Raw genomic sequence first — 16416 nt, forward strand, 5'->3', positions numbered from 1 at the left:
ATTTAAAACAAATTAAAATATGCAATTCCTTAAGCGCCCAAGTTCTCAAACACAGATGCACAAACACAGACACAGACACAATAGGTACTTCGCTATGAAGTTAGCACACATTAGAACAAAAACTCCTATGGTCAAAAAGCTGCATGTGGAATTCTGAATCAGCCCTAAGTCACAGTTATTTTATCTCACCGCATCACTGAAAACCACCTTAAGAACAAATTAAGCAAAATAACAATGCAGGAGTAGTCGGAAATGGGAAAAATGAAATCAACAACAATTTCAACAAATTTCCGATTTAATGAACAGGGTTATTGTGCTATGTGAAAACTATCAGGAAGGAGTAGGGTGGTGGTTGGGGGGGAAAAGGGGGGCATTGGGGAGATTAAAAGAAAAAGGTGGAGAAAGCAGGAAAAAGACCCCAAGAAGCAAAATCCTAAAAAAAAAACTTTATACACTTTTAACATATACGAAATCAGAACAAAGGCATGTGTTTACTAACAAAATAACATACAACAAGGTGGATGCTGACAGGAACTGTGCAGAAAGGAGGAATCATTTCAAATATTCATTAGACTATTATGTTAAACTTCAAGATGTGACATCGGCGATATAAATCACATTAAAACAGACTAGTCGAGAATTGATAGAGTATAATTAAAAATAAAAGCTAAGCAGCATTATGCTAAAGATTATTTGTATTTATAGAAAAGCAGATGCAGATATCACTTTACAAAATATAAAATGTATTAAACACTAATAACCACAGCACATAATGTCAACATAATTGATTATTATATTTTTAAAAAGTCATAGTGTAGTTCATTCTGAGCTTCAATCTTAGAGTATTTTACAGTAGCCTTTCGTTTGGTCTGTAACATTTTCTGCATGATAAAACAGCGAACCACAGTGTAAACTAACACGTGTTTGCTACAAAATAATAGAAAACATACCATGATAACATTATTGTTTAAGATTTACCATACTGGAAAGAAACATTTCTTTTCCAAGTGAAGTGCTGGCCATGCGAATATAGCACAGAGGACCTACTCATTTTTACAGACAGATCAACTGAGTAAAGTCAACACTAACAATACATCTTAACAATGTGAAAAAACATTACAAACCAAAGACCAAATGAAATCATGCAAACTGCTGCATTCCATTAATCGTTATAACAACTGTAACTCTTTCTGAAAAGCTTTCAAGGCAACAAGTAGTTGCTGACAAGTAGTTTTCATCTAATATAGTGATCAGACAAATGAAATGCTGCTGCACTGCTGTTGGTAAGGTGTGCTCTATGTGAAGCACTTTAAGAGAGCCTATGCGGCACAGACAGTAAGTGTCTAAAGATTCAAAATGAATCAACAGTATTGGATATTAAGTTCTCAACTTAGAAGCTGCCTTAGTATTAGGTGCATCTTCAGTTAATGTAACAGAAAAACAGGGCAATGGATTTTTTTTTTATATCCACGCATGATCTGCCAAAAGGCCAACACAAGGCAGACAAGTTAAATTTACAAAGTTGCTTGGGATGGCATCAGAATTGCAACAAGTCACCTTTTCTATGTGCATTTTTTCTTTTAAGACGTGGCACCAGGAGTTGGATTAACGTTTTGTGTTGCAATTGTTGGAGCTACTTCGATGATCCGTGGTTTGTCAATGATCCTGGCACTACGATTGCCCTTCTCCACAATCCCAATTATCCACGCCTGATATCCTTCGCCATATTTTGGTGATTTTATTTCTGCACAAAACCGAGCTGCTTGTTCCCGTGGAAGACAGATCAAAAGGCCTCCTGCAAATAGAAATGTTTCACAAGTTAACCTTCAGAACATGGTGACAGTGAAAACTGAATGAGTATCTGCCCATGTAATTATAGGGCCATTGAAAGGGGCTCGCAGTACCTAACAATTATTGATGGGGCTATCATGAAACTGTCACGATTCCTGCTTTGGATACGCCGGTGTTGGACTGGGGTGTACAAAGTTTAAAAAGCACAACACCAGGTTATAGTCCAACAGGTTTAATTGGAAGCACTAGCTTTCAGAGCGCTACTCCTTCATCAACCACCTGATGAAGGAGAAGCGCTCCGAAAGCTAATGCTTCCAATTAAACAAGATTAATTAAACATACACCATTTAGATATTTCAACTGGGAAGCATGCTAAACGCAAACATGAAAGAGGGTAGTGCTAGGCTCAAGTGCAAAACCCTGGAAATGAATGGCACTCACATTGCTTCAAGCTCAAATGTAAAGAGTGCTTAAATGGACAAAGTATTAGGAGACAGTCAGCAACAACAAAATTATAATTCAGCAAGTGTGAGCACCTTTAAATGGACAGGCAACTCAGAAAAAGCAGTTTCCAGTAGAGTACTGACTTAGGTAGAACACTGACTGTTCAATAATTACACAAGTACAGCATTTCTGCACAAAACCGAGCTGCTTGTTGCCATTTTCAAAATACTATGCATAGAAGTTACCTGATGTTTCAGGGCAAGTGCCATGCATCAATCCAAACATATTCCCACATGCTTTGCTCACTGCTGCCATCTTCGCAAGGACAGGAAGGTTATGGATCACAAATGACACTTCATTTCGTTGCTGTTTTGCCAGGTTCTGAGCATGCCCAAGAATCCCAAAGCCTGTAATATCTGTGGCTGCATGTGCATTGAAGGTGTGCATAAGGCCAGCAGCTGCAAAGCAGAAAATTAGAACATAGAACATTACGGCACAGGAAAAGCCTTTTGGTCCTTGATGTTGCGCCGACCTGTGGAACCAATCTGAAGCCCACCTAACCTATACTATTCCATTCTCATCCATTTGTCTATCCAATGACCACTTAAATGCCCGTAAAGTTGGCGAGTCTACTACTGTTGCATGCCCCTACTACTCGGAGTAAAGGAACTACCTCTGACATCTGTCCTGTATCTATCACCCCTCAATTTAAAGATATGCCCCTTTGTGCTAGCCATCACCAGCCAAAGAAAAAGGCTCTCACTCTCCACCCGATCTAATCCTCTGATTATCTTCTATGTCTCAATTAAATCACCTCTCAACCTCCTAACAAAAACAGCCTCAAGTCCCTTAGTCTTTCCTCATAAGACCTTCCCTCTATACCAGGCAACATCCTAGTAAATGCCTTCTGAAACCTTTCCAAAGCTTCCTCATTCTTCTTATAATGTGGTGACCAGAACTATACACAATACTCCAGGTGCAGCCACACCAGAGTTTTGTACAGTTGCAGCATGACCTCATGGTTCCAAAACTTGATGTATTAGCTTTTATTAGTAGAGACATCTTATGCCTTCTTTACAGCCCTATCAACCTGGGTGGCAACTTTGAGGGATCTATGTACACAGACACAGGTCTCTCTGCTCATCTACACTACCAAGAATCTTACATTCGCCCAATACTCTGCATTCCTGTTACTCCTTTCAAAAGTGAAAAACCTTACTTTTCTGTACTAAACTCCATTTGCCACCTCTCCGTCCAGCTCTGCAGCTTAGCTATGCCCCTCTGTAACCGACAACATTCTTTGGTAGTTTTCACAACTGTATCGACCATAGTAATTTACTAACCAATCCTCCTACACCCTCATCCAGGTCATTTATAAAAATGATTAACAGCAGTGGACCCAGAACAGACCCTTGCGGTTCACCACTCGTAACTGAACTCCAGGATGAACATTTCCTATTAACCACCACCCGCTGTCTTCTTTCAGCTAGCTAATTTCTGATCCAACATTAGATAGACATTAATGCATTAAGCAGCATATATCGCAACTTGTTTGCAGATATGCTGTAGCTTTTAATATGTGAACTTTTGTACAAGGGAATCAGGAATTGATATTAGATATAAGTATTAACATTAGTTCATAAATGTCACATGAGAAAGCTTAAGATTCAATGCCTTTGAAACTTCTATCCATCCTAACTGGTGGCTAAAAGCTCTCCATCCTCTAGTTAAGCAATGAGCAATCACGAATAGGAACATTAAAAAAACGTAGTTGAAAGCAGATGTGACTTCAGGGGATTGTTAAGTTTCAGAAACATTCAAATTATTGGAAATTTATGATCCATAATTTGAAAAGGGATCGTTGTTATAATTATATGGAAATCTTCAATTCAGACAAGCAGCTGAGCTGTAGCAAAATCTCCATATTTATAGAGAAAGCAGTGTTCGAGACTTAAAATAAACAGTCACTATTATTGCAAGTAGATCAAATTGATGACTGGATCAGTTGGTCAAGATGTCTTTAGCAGTTAAACATATAGCACCAAACTAAACAAATGGAGAAAAATTGCAAGTCTGATAGATGTTCATAATCAATTCAGCTAATCTCAGTCACAGTAGCAGTTGCCTGCAACACATGTATAAAATGTGCTCAACAAAAATGACTGAAGAAAAAGAAAAAGGGTAGTTTGTTTCCTAGTTTCTTTAATTAGAAACCGCAGGTTATACCGTGTATTTTAGTGCTCAGTTGCAAAATCTTATTAGAGTCATAAGAGATGTACAGCAAGGAAACAGATCCTTTGGTCCAACTCGTACAGATATCCGAACCTAATCTAGTCCTATTTGCCAGTACTTGGCCCTTATCCCTCCAAACCCTTCCTATTCATATACCCATCTAGATGCCTTTTAAATGTTGCACCTCCACCACTTCCTCTAGCAGCTAATTCCATACATGCACCACACTGTGCGTGCAAATGTTGCCCCTTAGGTTCCTTTTAAATTTTTTCTGCTTTCACCTTAAACCTATGCGCTCTAGTTCTGGACTCTTCCATCCCAGGGAAAAGACCTGGTCTATTTACCCTATTCATGCCCCTCCAGGACACCTTCACCAAATCAATCCCATTGCCCCGTGGCCGAACATTTCAACTCTTCCTCCCCCCACCCCCCAACTCCTGAGGACATGCAGGTCCTGGGGCTCCTCCACCGCCACTCCCTCACTGCTCGACACCTGGAGGAAGTATGCCTCATCTTCCGCCTTGGAACACTTCAACCCCAGGGCATCAACGTGGACTTCATCAGTTTCCCCATTTCTCCTGCTCCCAACTTATCCCAGTTCCAACCTTCCAGCTCAGCACTATCCTCACAACCTGTCCTACTTGCCAACCTTCCTTCCCATCTATCCGCTCCACCCTCCTCTCTGATCTATCACCTTTATCTCCACCCCCATCCACCTATTGCACTCTTAGCTACCTTCTCCCCAGCACCACCCCCCTCCCCCATCTATCTCTCCACCCCAGAGGTTCCCAGCCTCATTCCTGATGAAGGGCTCCTGCCCGAAAAGTCAATTTTCCTGCTCCTCCGATGCTGCCTGACTTGTTATGCTTTTCCAGAACCGCTCTAACCTGGTCTCTGATCTCCAGCATCTGCAGTCCTCACTTTCCCCTAGTTGATCTCGGACTTAGCCCCACTCTCTGCAACTAGATCCTCGGTTTCCTGACGCATAGGCCACAGTGAAGATTGGGGACAATATTGCATCCTCACTAACACGAGCACCGCTCCCCCCCCCCCCCCCCCCCCAAAGGGGTGCGTACTCCACCTCCGACTGTACTCCCTGTATACCCACGACTGTCTCACCAAATACCAGACTAATGCCATTTACAAGTTCACTGATGACATCACCATAGTCGGTCAAATCTCAGATGGCAATGAAACAGAATACAGATGGGATGTGGAGGACCTGGAAAAATGGTGCACTGAGAACAACGTAGCTCTCAATGCTGGCAAAACCAACAAACTCATTATTGATTTTTGGTGGGATGTTACTCATGCTCCCCTACACATTAACAGTGCAGAGGTGGAACGAGTGGAGAGTGTCAAGCTCTTGGACTCTTCACGTGCATGCACTGGTTATAAAGGCCCAACAACGTCTCTTCCTCCTCAGGAAATTTGACATTATTGTGAATATCCTTGCCAACTTTTATAGATGCGCCATAGAGAGCATTCTGTCTGGATGTATCACTACCTGGGATGGCAACTGTACCATTCAAGATAGAAGACGGTTAGAGAGAGTGGTGAACTTGGCCCAGACAATCACAAAGGCCAACCTCCCATTTGTAGAATCCATCTACCAGGCCCGCTGTCAAGGAAAGGCTGCCAGCATTTTCAAAGATCCATCCCACCCTGGCAATGCTTTTCTACAACCTTTACTATTGGAGAGGAGATACAGAAGCCCGAACACGTGCACCAGCCGGTGTCGTAACAGTTTCTATCCTCCTGTTGTTTGAACACTGAATGGACTCACAAACTCTTAACATTCGCCTGTACCTGTGGTTTTTTTTGCTGCTTTTTACCTATTATTTACTTATCTATGCTACCTAACTCTGATCTGCCTATATTGCTTGCAAGACAAAGCTTTTCACTGTGCCTCGGTACACCTGACAATAAATTCAATTCAAATTCATCTGCAGTCCTCACTTTCTCCAATATAACATGGGTGGCTTGGTGGCACAGTGGTTAGCACTGCTGCCTCACAGCGCCAGAGACAAAGTTCAATTCCCGCCTCAGGCGACTGACTGTGTGGAGTTTGCACATTCTGCCCATGTCTGTGTGGGTTTCCTCTGGGTGCTCCGGTTTCCCCCCCACAGTCCAAAAATGTGCAGGTTAGGTGAAATGTCATACTCACTTGCCTGTAGCATTAGGGGCGGGGTAAATGTAGGGGAACGGGTCTGGGTGGGTTGCACTTCGACGGTTTGGTGTGGACTTGTTGGGCCGAAGGGCCTGTTTCCACACTAAGTAATCTAATTTCATAGTCTTAGAGTAATATCAGTAAGAACTAGAAGCAGCCAACATGGAGAATGCAGCAAAAACATTTTCATTAGGAACTAAGATTTTTAGAGATCCCGCAATAAAGAGGTGGTCAACAATTGGATGATGGTATTACTTCGGAATTAATCCTATTGAAACAGGTGTCTGTTAGGTAAAGAAAGGATTAGGGTTGGTTGTGATCAAAGACAAATTTTCCAGTATCATCATCTAGTGGAGATACTGGTGGGCCATGGTTCCAGCAAACAGCAGCCTAACAAGATTGAGCACTAAGTAAAATTGAAAGAATACGGATACTGTAAATCAGAAAAGAAAACATTCCTGGATAAGCTCAGTAGGTCTGGCAGCATCTGCAAAGAGAAAGCAGAGTTAACATTTTGGGTAGAGGGACCCTTCCTCAGAAGTGATTGTAAATGTCAGTTATTATTCAGAAGGCAGGGTTGGAGGGGCGGTGAGTAAGGAGTAAACGATAGGTGGGATAGAGCTCAAAGAGACAGAAAAACAGCTGGCCAGACAAAGGAGTGGATAGCAATCTTGCGAGGGTGAATAGCTGCTAGTGGGGATTGTTAATGGCTGACAATGGATTGTGCGTAATAGCAGGCAATGTGATCACAATTTGGAGAGGTAAAAACAATGACTGCAGATGCTGGAAACCAGATTCTGGATTAGTGGTGCTGGAAGAGCACAGCAGTTCAGGTAGCATCCAAGGAGCTTCGCAATTTGGAGATACCAGTGTTGGACTGAGGTGGACAAAGTTAGAAATCAAACAAACAACACCAGGTTATAGTCCAACAAATTTATTTGGAAGCACTAGCTTTTGGAGTGCTGCTCCTTCATCAAATGGTTGTAGGAGCAGCACTCCAAAAGCTGGTGCTTCCAAATAAATTTGTTGGACGATAATCTGGTGTTGTTTGATTTTTAAATGTTGTCACAAGGCCTGGTGTGAGATGTGGAGGGCTGAGACTTAGAGTTCAAGCCTTCAAATTTTTGAACTAGATATTGATTCTTGAACGCTGCAAGATCCCCAAGCAGAAAGTCAGATGTTTTTCTTCCAGCTAATGCTGAGCTTCACTGCAGCAAGCCTGAGACAGAGATACTGGCCAGGGAACAGAATGGTGTGTTGAAGTGGCAGGCAGCAGGAAGCTCAGGGTCACTTCTGTGGGTATAACATCGGTGTTCTGCCAAGCAGTCACCCAGTCTATGCTTCATCTCCCCACTGTAGAGATCACATTGTGAGTTTCTTCTTAGTACGTCGAATGAGCTGGGGATGAAATGGAACTGGGAGTAGTGCAGCCTTGAGCCAATCTGATGTGATGCTCTGGAGAGAGGGATCAAGACAGTGTATATGGCGATGCATAGCAATGGGTGTGGATCTCAGGATGCAGCAAGAACATCTGTCTGTGCAGCATTGAACATCTGTGATCCTGGATGGATTCAAAGCATGAGGGATGAAACTGGAGTTGGAAGCCACGTGGGAGAGTCTGAGCAGGAGCAGTCAACAAGGAATGTGACATCACTATGGAAATTAGGTTTATCAAATAGTTGGCCAAACACCAGATATTAGTGAAATTAATGTTGGTGGACAAGAATGAAAAAAGGATTAGAATGGAAATCTTGTCTATTGCATTCATGGACACAATGTGGTCTCCGGATGAGTGGTGCTGGAAGAGCACAGCATATCAGGCAGCATCCAAGGAGTTTCAAAATCGACATTTCGGGCAAAAGCCCTGCATCAGGAATAAAGGCAGTGAGCCTGAAGCGTGGAGAGATAAGCTAGAGGAGGGTCGGGGTGGGGGGAAAGTAGCATAGAGTACAATAGGTGAGTGGGGGAGGGGATGAAGGTGATAGGTCAGGGAGGAAAGGGTGGAGTGGATAGGTGGAAAAGGAGATAGGCAGGTAGGACATGTCTGGACAAGTCATGGGGACAGTGCTGAGCTGGAAGTTTAGAACTAGGGTGAGGTGGGGGAAAGGGAAATGAGGAAACTGTTGAAGTCCACATTGATGCCCTGGGGTTGTAGTGTTCCGAGGTGGAAGATGAGGCGTTCTTCCTCCAGGCATCTGGTGGTGAGAGCGCGGCGGTGAAGGAGGCCCAGGACCTCATGTCCTCGGCAGTGTGGGAGGGGGAGTTGAAATATTGGGCCACGGGGCGGTGTGGTTGATTGGTGCGGGTGTCCCGGAGATGTTCCCTAAAGCGCTCTGCTAGGAGGCGCCCAGTCTCCCCAATGTAGAGGAGACCGCATCGGGAGCAACGGATACAAGAAATGATATTAGTGGATGTGTAAGTAAAACTTTGATGGATGTGGAAGGCTCCTTTAGGACCTTGGACAGAGGTGAGGGAGGAGGTGTGGGTGCAGGTTTTACAGTTCCCGCGGTGGCAGGGGAGAGTGCCAGGATGGGAGGGTGGGTTGTAGGAGGTTGTGGACCTGACCAGGTAGTCATGGAGGGAACGGTCTTTGTGGAAGGCAGAAAGGGGTGGGGAGGGAAATATATCCCTGGTGGTGGGGTCTGTTTGGAGGTGGCGGAAATGTCGGCAGATGATTTGGTTTATGCGAAGGTTGGTAGGGTGGAAGGTGAGCACCAGGGGCGTTCTGTCCTTGTTACGGTTGGAGAGGTGAGGTCTGAGAGCGGAGGTGCGGGATGTGGATGAGATGCGTTGGAGGGCATCTTTAACCATGTGGGAAGGGAAATTGCGGTCTCTAAAGAAGGAGGCCATCTAGTGTCCCCTGTGGAGGAACTGGTCCGCCTGGGAGCAGATACAGCGGAAGCAGAGGAATTGGGAATACGGGATGGCATTTTTGCAAGAGGTAGGGTGGGAAGCGGTGTAATCCAGGTAGCTGTGGGAGTCAGTGGGTTTGTAAAAAAATGTCAGTGTCAAGTCGGTCGTCATTAATGGAGGGGTCCAGGGAGGGGAAGGTGTCAGAGATGGTCCAGGTAAATTTAAGGTCAGGGTGGAATGTGTTGGTGAAGTTGATGAATTGCTCAACCTCCTCGCGGGAGCACGAGGTGGCGCCAATGCAGTCATCAATGTAGCGGAGGAAGAGGTGGGGAGTGGTGCCAGTGCAATTACAGAAGATCAACTGCTCTACGTAGCCAAAGAGACAGGCATAGCTGGGGCCCATACGTCTGCCCATGGCTACCCCTTTGGTCTGGAATGTAGTCTCCTCCACATTGGGGAAACACAGCACAGACCAGGTGATCATTTTATGGAACATCTATGTTCTGCCAGCAGAAATGAGGTGGAGATTCCAGTTGCCTGCTACTTCAGCACACCATCCTGTTACTTGGCCAATATCTCTGTCTCAGCCTTGCTGCAGTGCTCCAGCGAAGCTCAGCATTAGCTGGAAGGAAAAACATCCCATTTTCCACTTGGGGACCCTGCAGTCTTCATGACTCAATATTAACTTTAAGACTTGAGCTCTCTCACGTCCCAGCCCCCACCATCTTTCCCACACACCAGGTAGAGTCAGAGAGATTTACAGCATGGAAACAGACCCTTCGGTCCAACCTGTCAACGGCGACCAGATATCGCAACCCAATCTAGTCCCACCTGCCAGCACCCGGCCCATGTCCCTCCAAGCCCTTCCTATTCACAAACCCATCCAAATGCCTCTTAAATGTTGCAATTGTACTAGCCACCACCACATCCTGTGGCAGCTCATTCCATACACGCACCACCCTCTGCGTGAAAAGGTTGCCCCTTAGGTCTCTTTTATATCTTTCCCCTCTCGCCCTAAACGTATGCCCTCTAGTTCTGGACTCCCGCACCCCAGGGAAAAGACTTTGTCTATTTACCCTATCCATGCCCCTCAATTTTGTAAACCTCTATAAGATCACCCCTCAGCCTCCGACGCTCCAGGGAAAGCAGCCCCAGCCTGTTCAGCCTCTCCCTATAGCTCAAATCCTCCAACCCTGGCAACATCTTTCCGATAGGAAGGAGACCAAAATTGCACGCAATATCCCAATAGTGGTCTAACCAATGTCCTGTACAGCCACAACATGACCTCCCAACTCCTGTAGTTAATACTCTGACCAATAAAGTAAAGCATACCAAATGCTTTCTTCACTATCCTATCTACCTGCGACTCCACTTTCAAGGAGCTATGAAACTGCACCCCAAGGTCTCTTTGTTCAGCAACACTCCCTAGGACCTTACCATTAAGTGTATAAATCCTGCTAAAATTTGCTTTCCCAAAATGCAGCACCTCGCGTTTATCTGAATTAAGCTCCATCTGCCACTTCTCAGCCCATCAGGTCCAGATCCTGTTGTAATCTGAGGTAACCCTCTTTGCTGTCCACTACACCTCCAATTTTGGTGTCATCTGCAAACTTACTAACTGTACCTCTTATGCTCGCATCCAAATCATTTATGTAAATGACACAAAGTAGAGACCCAGCAGCGATCCTTGTGGCACTCCACTGGTCACAGGCCTTCAGTCTGAAAAACAACCCTCCACCACCACCCTGCCTTCTACCTTTGAGCCGGTTCTGTATCCAAATGGCTGGTTCTCTCTGTATTCCATGAGAGCTAACCTTGCTAATCAGTGTCCCATGGGGAACCTTGTTAAAACGCCTTACTGAAGTCCATATAGATCACATCTACTGCTCTGCCCTCATTAATCTTCTTTGTTACTTCTTCAAACAACTCAATCAAGTTTGTGAGACATGACTTCCCACGCACAAAGCCATTTTGACTATCCCTAATCAGTCCTTGCCTTTCCAAATACATGTACCTCTTGTCCCTCAGGATTCCCTCCAACAACTTGCCCACCACCGAGGTCAGGCTCACCGGTCTATAGTTCCCTGGCTTGTTTTTACCGCCCTTCTTAAACAGTGGCACCATGTTTGCCAACCTCCAGTCTTCCGGCACCTCACCTGTGACTATTGATGATACAAATATCTCAGCAAGACGCCCAGCAATCACTTCTCTCGCTTCCCACAGAGTTCTCGGGTACACCTGATCAGGTCCTGGGGATTTATCCACCTTTAACCGTTTCAAGACATCCAGCACTTCCTCCTCTGTAATATGGACATTTTGCAAGGTATCACCATCTATTTCCCTACAGTCTATATCTTCCATATCCTTTTCCACAATAAATACTGATGCAAAATATTAATTTAGTATCTCCTCCATTTTCTGTGGCTCCACACAAAGGCAGGCTTGCTGATCTTTGAGGGGCCCTATTATCTCCCTAGTTACCCTTTTGTCCTTAAATAGATTTGTAAAAACCCTTTGGATTCTGCTTAATTCTATTTACCAACGCTATCTCATGTCCCCTTTTTGCCCTCCTAATTTCCCTCTTAAGTATACTCCTACTTCCTTTATACTCTAAGGATTCACTCGATCTATCCTGCCTATACCTTACATAGGCTTCCTTCTTTTTCTTAACCAAACCCTCAATTTCTTTAGTCATCCAGCATTCCCTATACCTATCAGTCTTCCCTTTCACCCTGACAGGAATATACTTTCTCTGGATTCTTGTTATCTCATTTCTGAAGGCTTCTCATTTTCCAGCCGTCCCTTTACCTGTGAACATCTGCCTCCAATCAGTTTTTGAAAGTTCATGCCTAATACCGTCAAAATTAGCCTTTCTCCAATTTAGAACTTCCACTTTTAGATCTGGTCTATCCTTTTCCATCACGATTTTAAAACGAATAGAATTATGGTCGCTGGCCCCAAAGTGCTCCCCCTACTGACAATTCAGTCACCTGCCCTGCCTTATTTCCCAAGAGTAGGTCAAGTTTTGCACTCTCTCTAGTAGATACAGCCACATACTGACTTGTGATCATATTTTCTGCTACAACACACATCCCATTGTCAGCCACTAACAGTCCCCATCAACAGTTATTCACCCTGCCAGACAGATTGTTACTCACTCCTTTGTCTGTCCAACTCTGTCTTTCTTTGGGCTCTATCCCCATCTTTCGTTTACTCCTTACTCCCTTCCCCTACCCTATCCTCTGCATAAAAACTGACATTTTCCTAGCTATCATCACTTCTCATGAAGGATCACTAGGCCTGAAACATTAACACTATTTATCTTCACAGACGTTGCCAGACTTGTTGAGCTTTTCCAGCAATTTCTGTTTTTATTAAGAATAAACAGGAGCAGGATATGAGGAAAGAATATTCTTGGAGATAAACTATTTGTATTAGCTTTCAATGAAATAGGATGTCAAGTCTCCAATATACATTTTCAAAAAATGATAAACTAAATAATAGGAAAAAAAAACCCTCAATTACAGATTTCAAAAGAATATTGCCCCAATCTTCTGAAAACAAACAAGATATTTCAATGAGCAACAGTGAAATGAAGAGTAGACGAAACCATTCAATATGGTAATGATAAACATACAACCAAATGGTGTCATTGACAAGGTGAAGGTTGCAGAGATGAGCAATGTTTTAAAAATTTCACTCATGGGTCATGTGGCGTCGCTGGCATTCATTACCCACCCCTAGATGCTCTTGAACGGAGTGGCTTGCTGGGCCATTTCAGAGTGCAGTTGAGTCAATCACATTGCTATGGGTCGAGAGCCAGAAGTAGACCAGACAAAATAAGGATGGCAGATTTCCTTCCGACAACCAGCAATGGTCAGCAGTAGATTCTTAATCGCAGATCTTATTATCAAATTTACTAAATTCAAATCCCAGCATCTGCCATGACATTTTTCAAACCCAGGTCTCAAGAACATTAGCTGAGTTTCATGAGTCTAGTGATGATATCACCAAGCCATCACACCTCCCCTGATGAGGGGGGATAGTGGAACATTGTCATGGAGTGAACGAGTGAGAGAATGAGAGATTGAGTTTGCTGCGTGGCAATGTGGTTTAGAGAGAACATTTACTCATCCAATTTAATCTTTCCTTGTAACTAAAATTCTCCAGAACTGGCACATCCTCATTAATCTCCTGTCGAGTATGATCACATTCTTCCTGCGATGCAGTGACCAGACTGTACACAGTACTTTAGCTGTGGCTTGGCCCATGGTGATGTAATTCTAGCATAACTTTCCCTGCCTCAATTACTAAAATAAAGCATCTCATTCCTGACACTTTTTCTAGCTGTTTGGCTACCTTCCTCTCCAGGATGCAGACACATTTTCCTGCCGTTTGTTGTGAATTTCTTTACCTTGCTTGCCCTCTCCAAATGCATTACACATTCATACTTGAATTGAATTAAATTGATTGTTATGTCATAGTCAGGTGCCGAGGCACTGTGAAAAGCTTTGTCTTGGGAGCAATAAAGGCAGATCACAGAGTTAAATAAATTGTAGGTAAACAGTGGCAAAAAACAAACACCGGCACAGGCAAATGTTAAGAGTTTGAGAGTCCATTCAGTATTTGAACAACAGTAGGGTAGAAACCTGTTTCTAAACCAGCTGGTGCGTGCGCTCAGGCTTCTGTACCTTCTCTCCAATGGTAGAGGTTGTCGAAAAACATTATCAGGGTGGGATGGATCTTTGAGAATGCTGGCAGCCTTTCTTTGACAGCGGGCCTGGTAGATGGATTCTATAGATGGGAAGTTGGCCTTTGTGATTGTCCGGGGCAAGTTCACCACTCTCTGTAACCGTCTCCAATCTTGAATGGTACAGTTGCCATACCAGCTAGTGATACATCCAGACAGATGGCACACCTATAAAAGTTGGCAAAGATATTCGCTATGTCAAATTTCCTCAGCTGCCCAAGGAAGAGATGTTGTTGGGCCTTTGTAACCAGTGCGTCCACATGAAGAGTTCAAAGTGACTTGTTGTGGATGACCACTCTCAGGAGCTTGACACTCTCCACTCATTCCACCTCTGTGCTGTTAAGGTCTAGGGGGGCATGAGTAACACCCAGCCGAAAATCAATAATGAGTTCCTTGGTTTTGCCGGCATTGAGAGCTACGTTGTTCTCTGTGCACTATTTTTCCAGGTCTTCCACATCCCATCTGTAGTCAGGTTCATCACCATCTGTGATTCGACTGACTATAGTGGTGTCATCAGTGGACTTGTAAAAGGGATGGGACTTCTCCTGGTTGAATTTCATTTACAGATATCCCCCGCTTTTCGAACGTTCACTTTATACAATTTCGCTTTTACGAAAGACCTACATTAGTAACTATTTTCACAAATCTGAAGAGGATTTTCACTTACGAAAAACAGCAAAATTTTCCCCATATAAATCATGCACCTTTGCTTTCCATCATTTTGGCTTACAAAAGGTTTCCTGGGAATACTCTACTTTTGGTTAGTGGGGAATACTTGTGCCACTAATGTGCCTACTTTGTGGTCTGTTGATATTCTCTTGCAGGTTACAGCTTTCTTTATTACCAACACGTCCAATTTTTCCAAATGCAAACTTATTAATTCCCCATTCACTTAAGTTTAAATCTGTGCTATGCATCACCTAATACAAGGGACATTAGTGGTGAGGCCAGTAAAACGCCATCAGAAACAGCCTTTCAATCATAAAATTGACAAAGAATAACAATTGATCTTCTAGACAGCCAACCCACTACTTGCCCTGGAGTCCCAGGGACTTCTACTTTTCTTCCAATTCTACCGTCTGGAATCTTGTGAAAAGTTGTCCTAAAATCGAAGAAACTACATCGACCATGTTATCCTCTTCTTCGTTACCTCCCTCAAAAGAATTAATTCAAGTTGGTCATAATTATCCCATAATCCATGCTGACTGTCCTGAATCAATTTGTCTGCCTTCCAAATGATGATGAATAGCACCCTTCAGAATTCCATCTCCCTAGTAATCTTTCCATCACCAAGCATAGGCTGGTTCTTGGTCTACCCCTTTCTCCTTTTGAATAAATGTACATTAACATTTGTAAGCACAATGTCTGAAAGCCAGGGATGACTTGAAAATGGTTGTCAGCCTCCACTGTTCTCACTGTTTAATTCAAAAGATGCCAATGCCTAGACACATTCCTTGTTCTTGCAGGGGACATGCTCCTGCATATGACTTTATGTAGCTTCTAGCAAGTGAGCCACATTGGACACCTGACCAATAACCTCAATATTTCCTACTTCACGAGGCTTATCACATCTAATTTTTTTGCACTCATTTTCAACTGAATATCTCCCTTCTTAATGAAGACAAATGCAAAATATTCATTAATATTATGTTTCTTTTTCACACAAAGGTCATCTCTTTAGTTTTTAATGGTTCCTTTTTTCTTTTTTTCTCCTATTGATCGTTATATTCCTGGAAAACTTTACAATTCTAGAGGGGGTTCAGGAACAATGTATCATTGAAGATGGAAGGACGGGTTGAGAGTGTGGTTATGAAAGCATCCAATTTCTTAAGTTTTATTAAGAGGAGCACAAAGTCTAAAAACTAAGCTGTGAAAAAAAAGGGCAGATGCGGTCGGATGCATGAGTGGAAGGTGAGGGGAACTATAAAGGACAGGATGAAGAAGGCTGCAAAGAAGAGAAAACTGTTAACAAAACAATGCTCAGTTTACTAGGAACTAAGAACATTTGAAAGCACAGATGTAATGAATTCCTTGCAAATCAATGTGGAATCTCCAGCTTAAGGCAACATATGTTCAGGAGCAACTATAATGGAAAACGTTGTGGATGTTCTAAAATTGTTAATTTCAAACTTGTGATTAACATGTGCAAAAGCAGTAACACGTATACTAACTACCT

At 43.4% G+C, this 16416-nt stretch overlaps 1 protein-coding gene across 2 annotated transcripts in view; it reads right to left on the reverse strand.

Annotated features, from left to right (window-relative positions):
* Positions 1-277: 277 nt before the first annotated feature.
* sephs1 (selenophosphate synthetase 1) overlaps positions 278-16416 on the reverse strand; it is a 58147-nt gene continuing 42008 nt past the window's right edge. For both annotated transcript variants that reach the window (XM_072563047.1, XM_072563046.1), the window contains exons 8-9: positions 2481-2693; positions 278-1795 (exon numbers count right to left, since the gene is read on the reverse strand). In XM_072563047.1, the coding sequence (XP_072419148.1) occupies positions 1581-1795; positions 2481-2693 (428 nt within the window). In that variant the 3' untranslated portion in view covers positions 278-1580. The remainder of the gene's footprint in view (positions 1796-2480; positions 2694-16416) is intronic.

The sequence above is a fragment of the Chiloscyllium punctatum genome, chromosome 44 (assembly GCF_047496795.1).
Source record: "Chiloscyllium punctatum isolate Juve2018m chromosome 44, sChiPun1.3, whole genome shotgun sequence".
Classification (NCBI taxonomy): domain Eukaryota; kingdom Metazoa; phylum Chordata; class Chondrichthyes; order Orectolobiformes; family Hemiscylliidae; genus Chiloscyllium; species Chiloscyllium punctatum.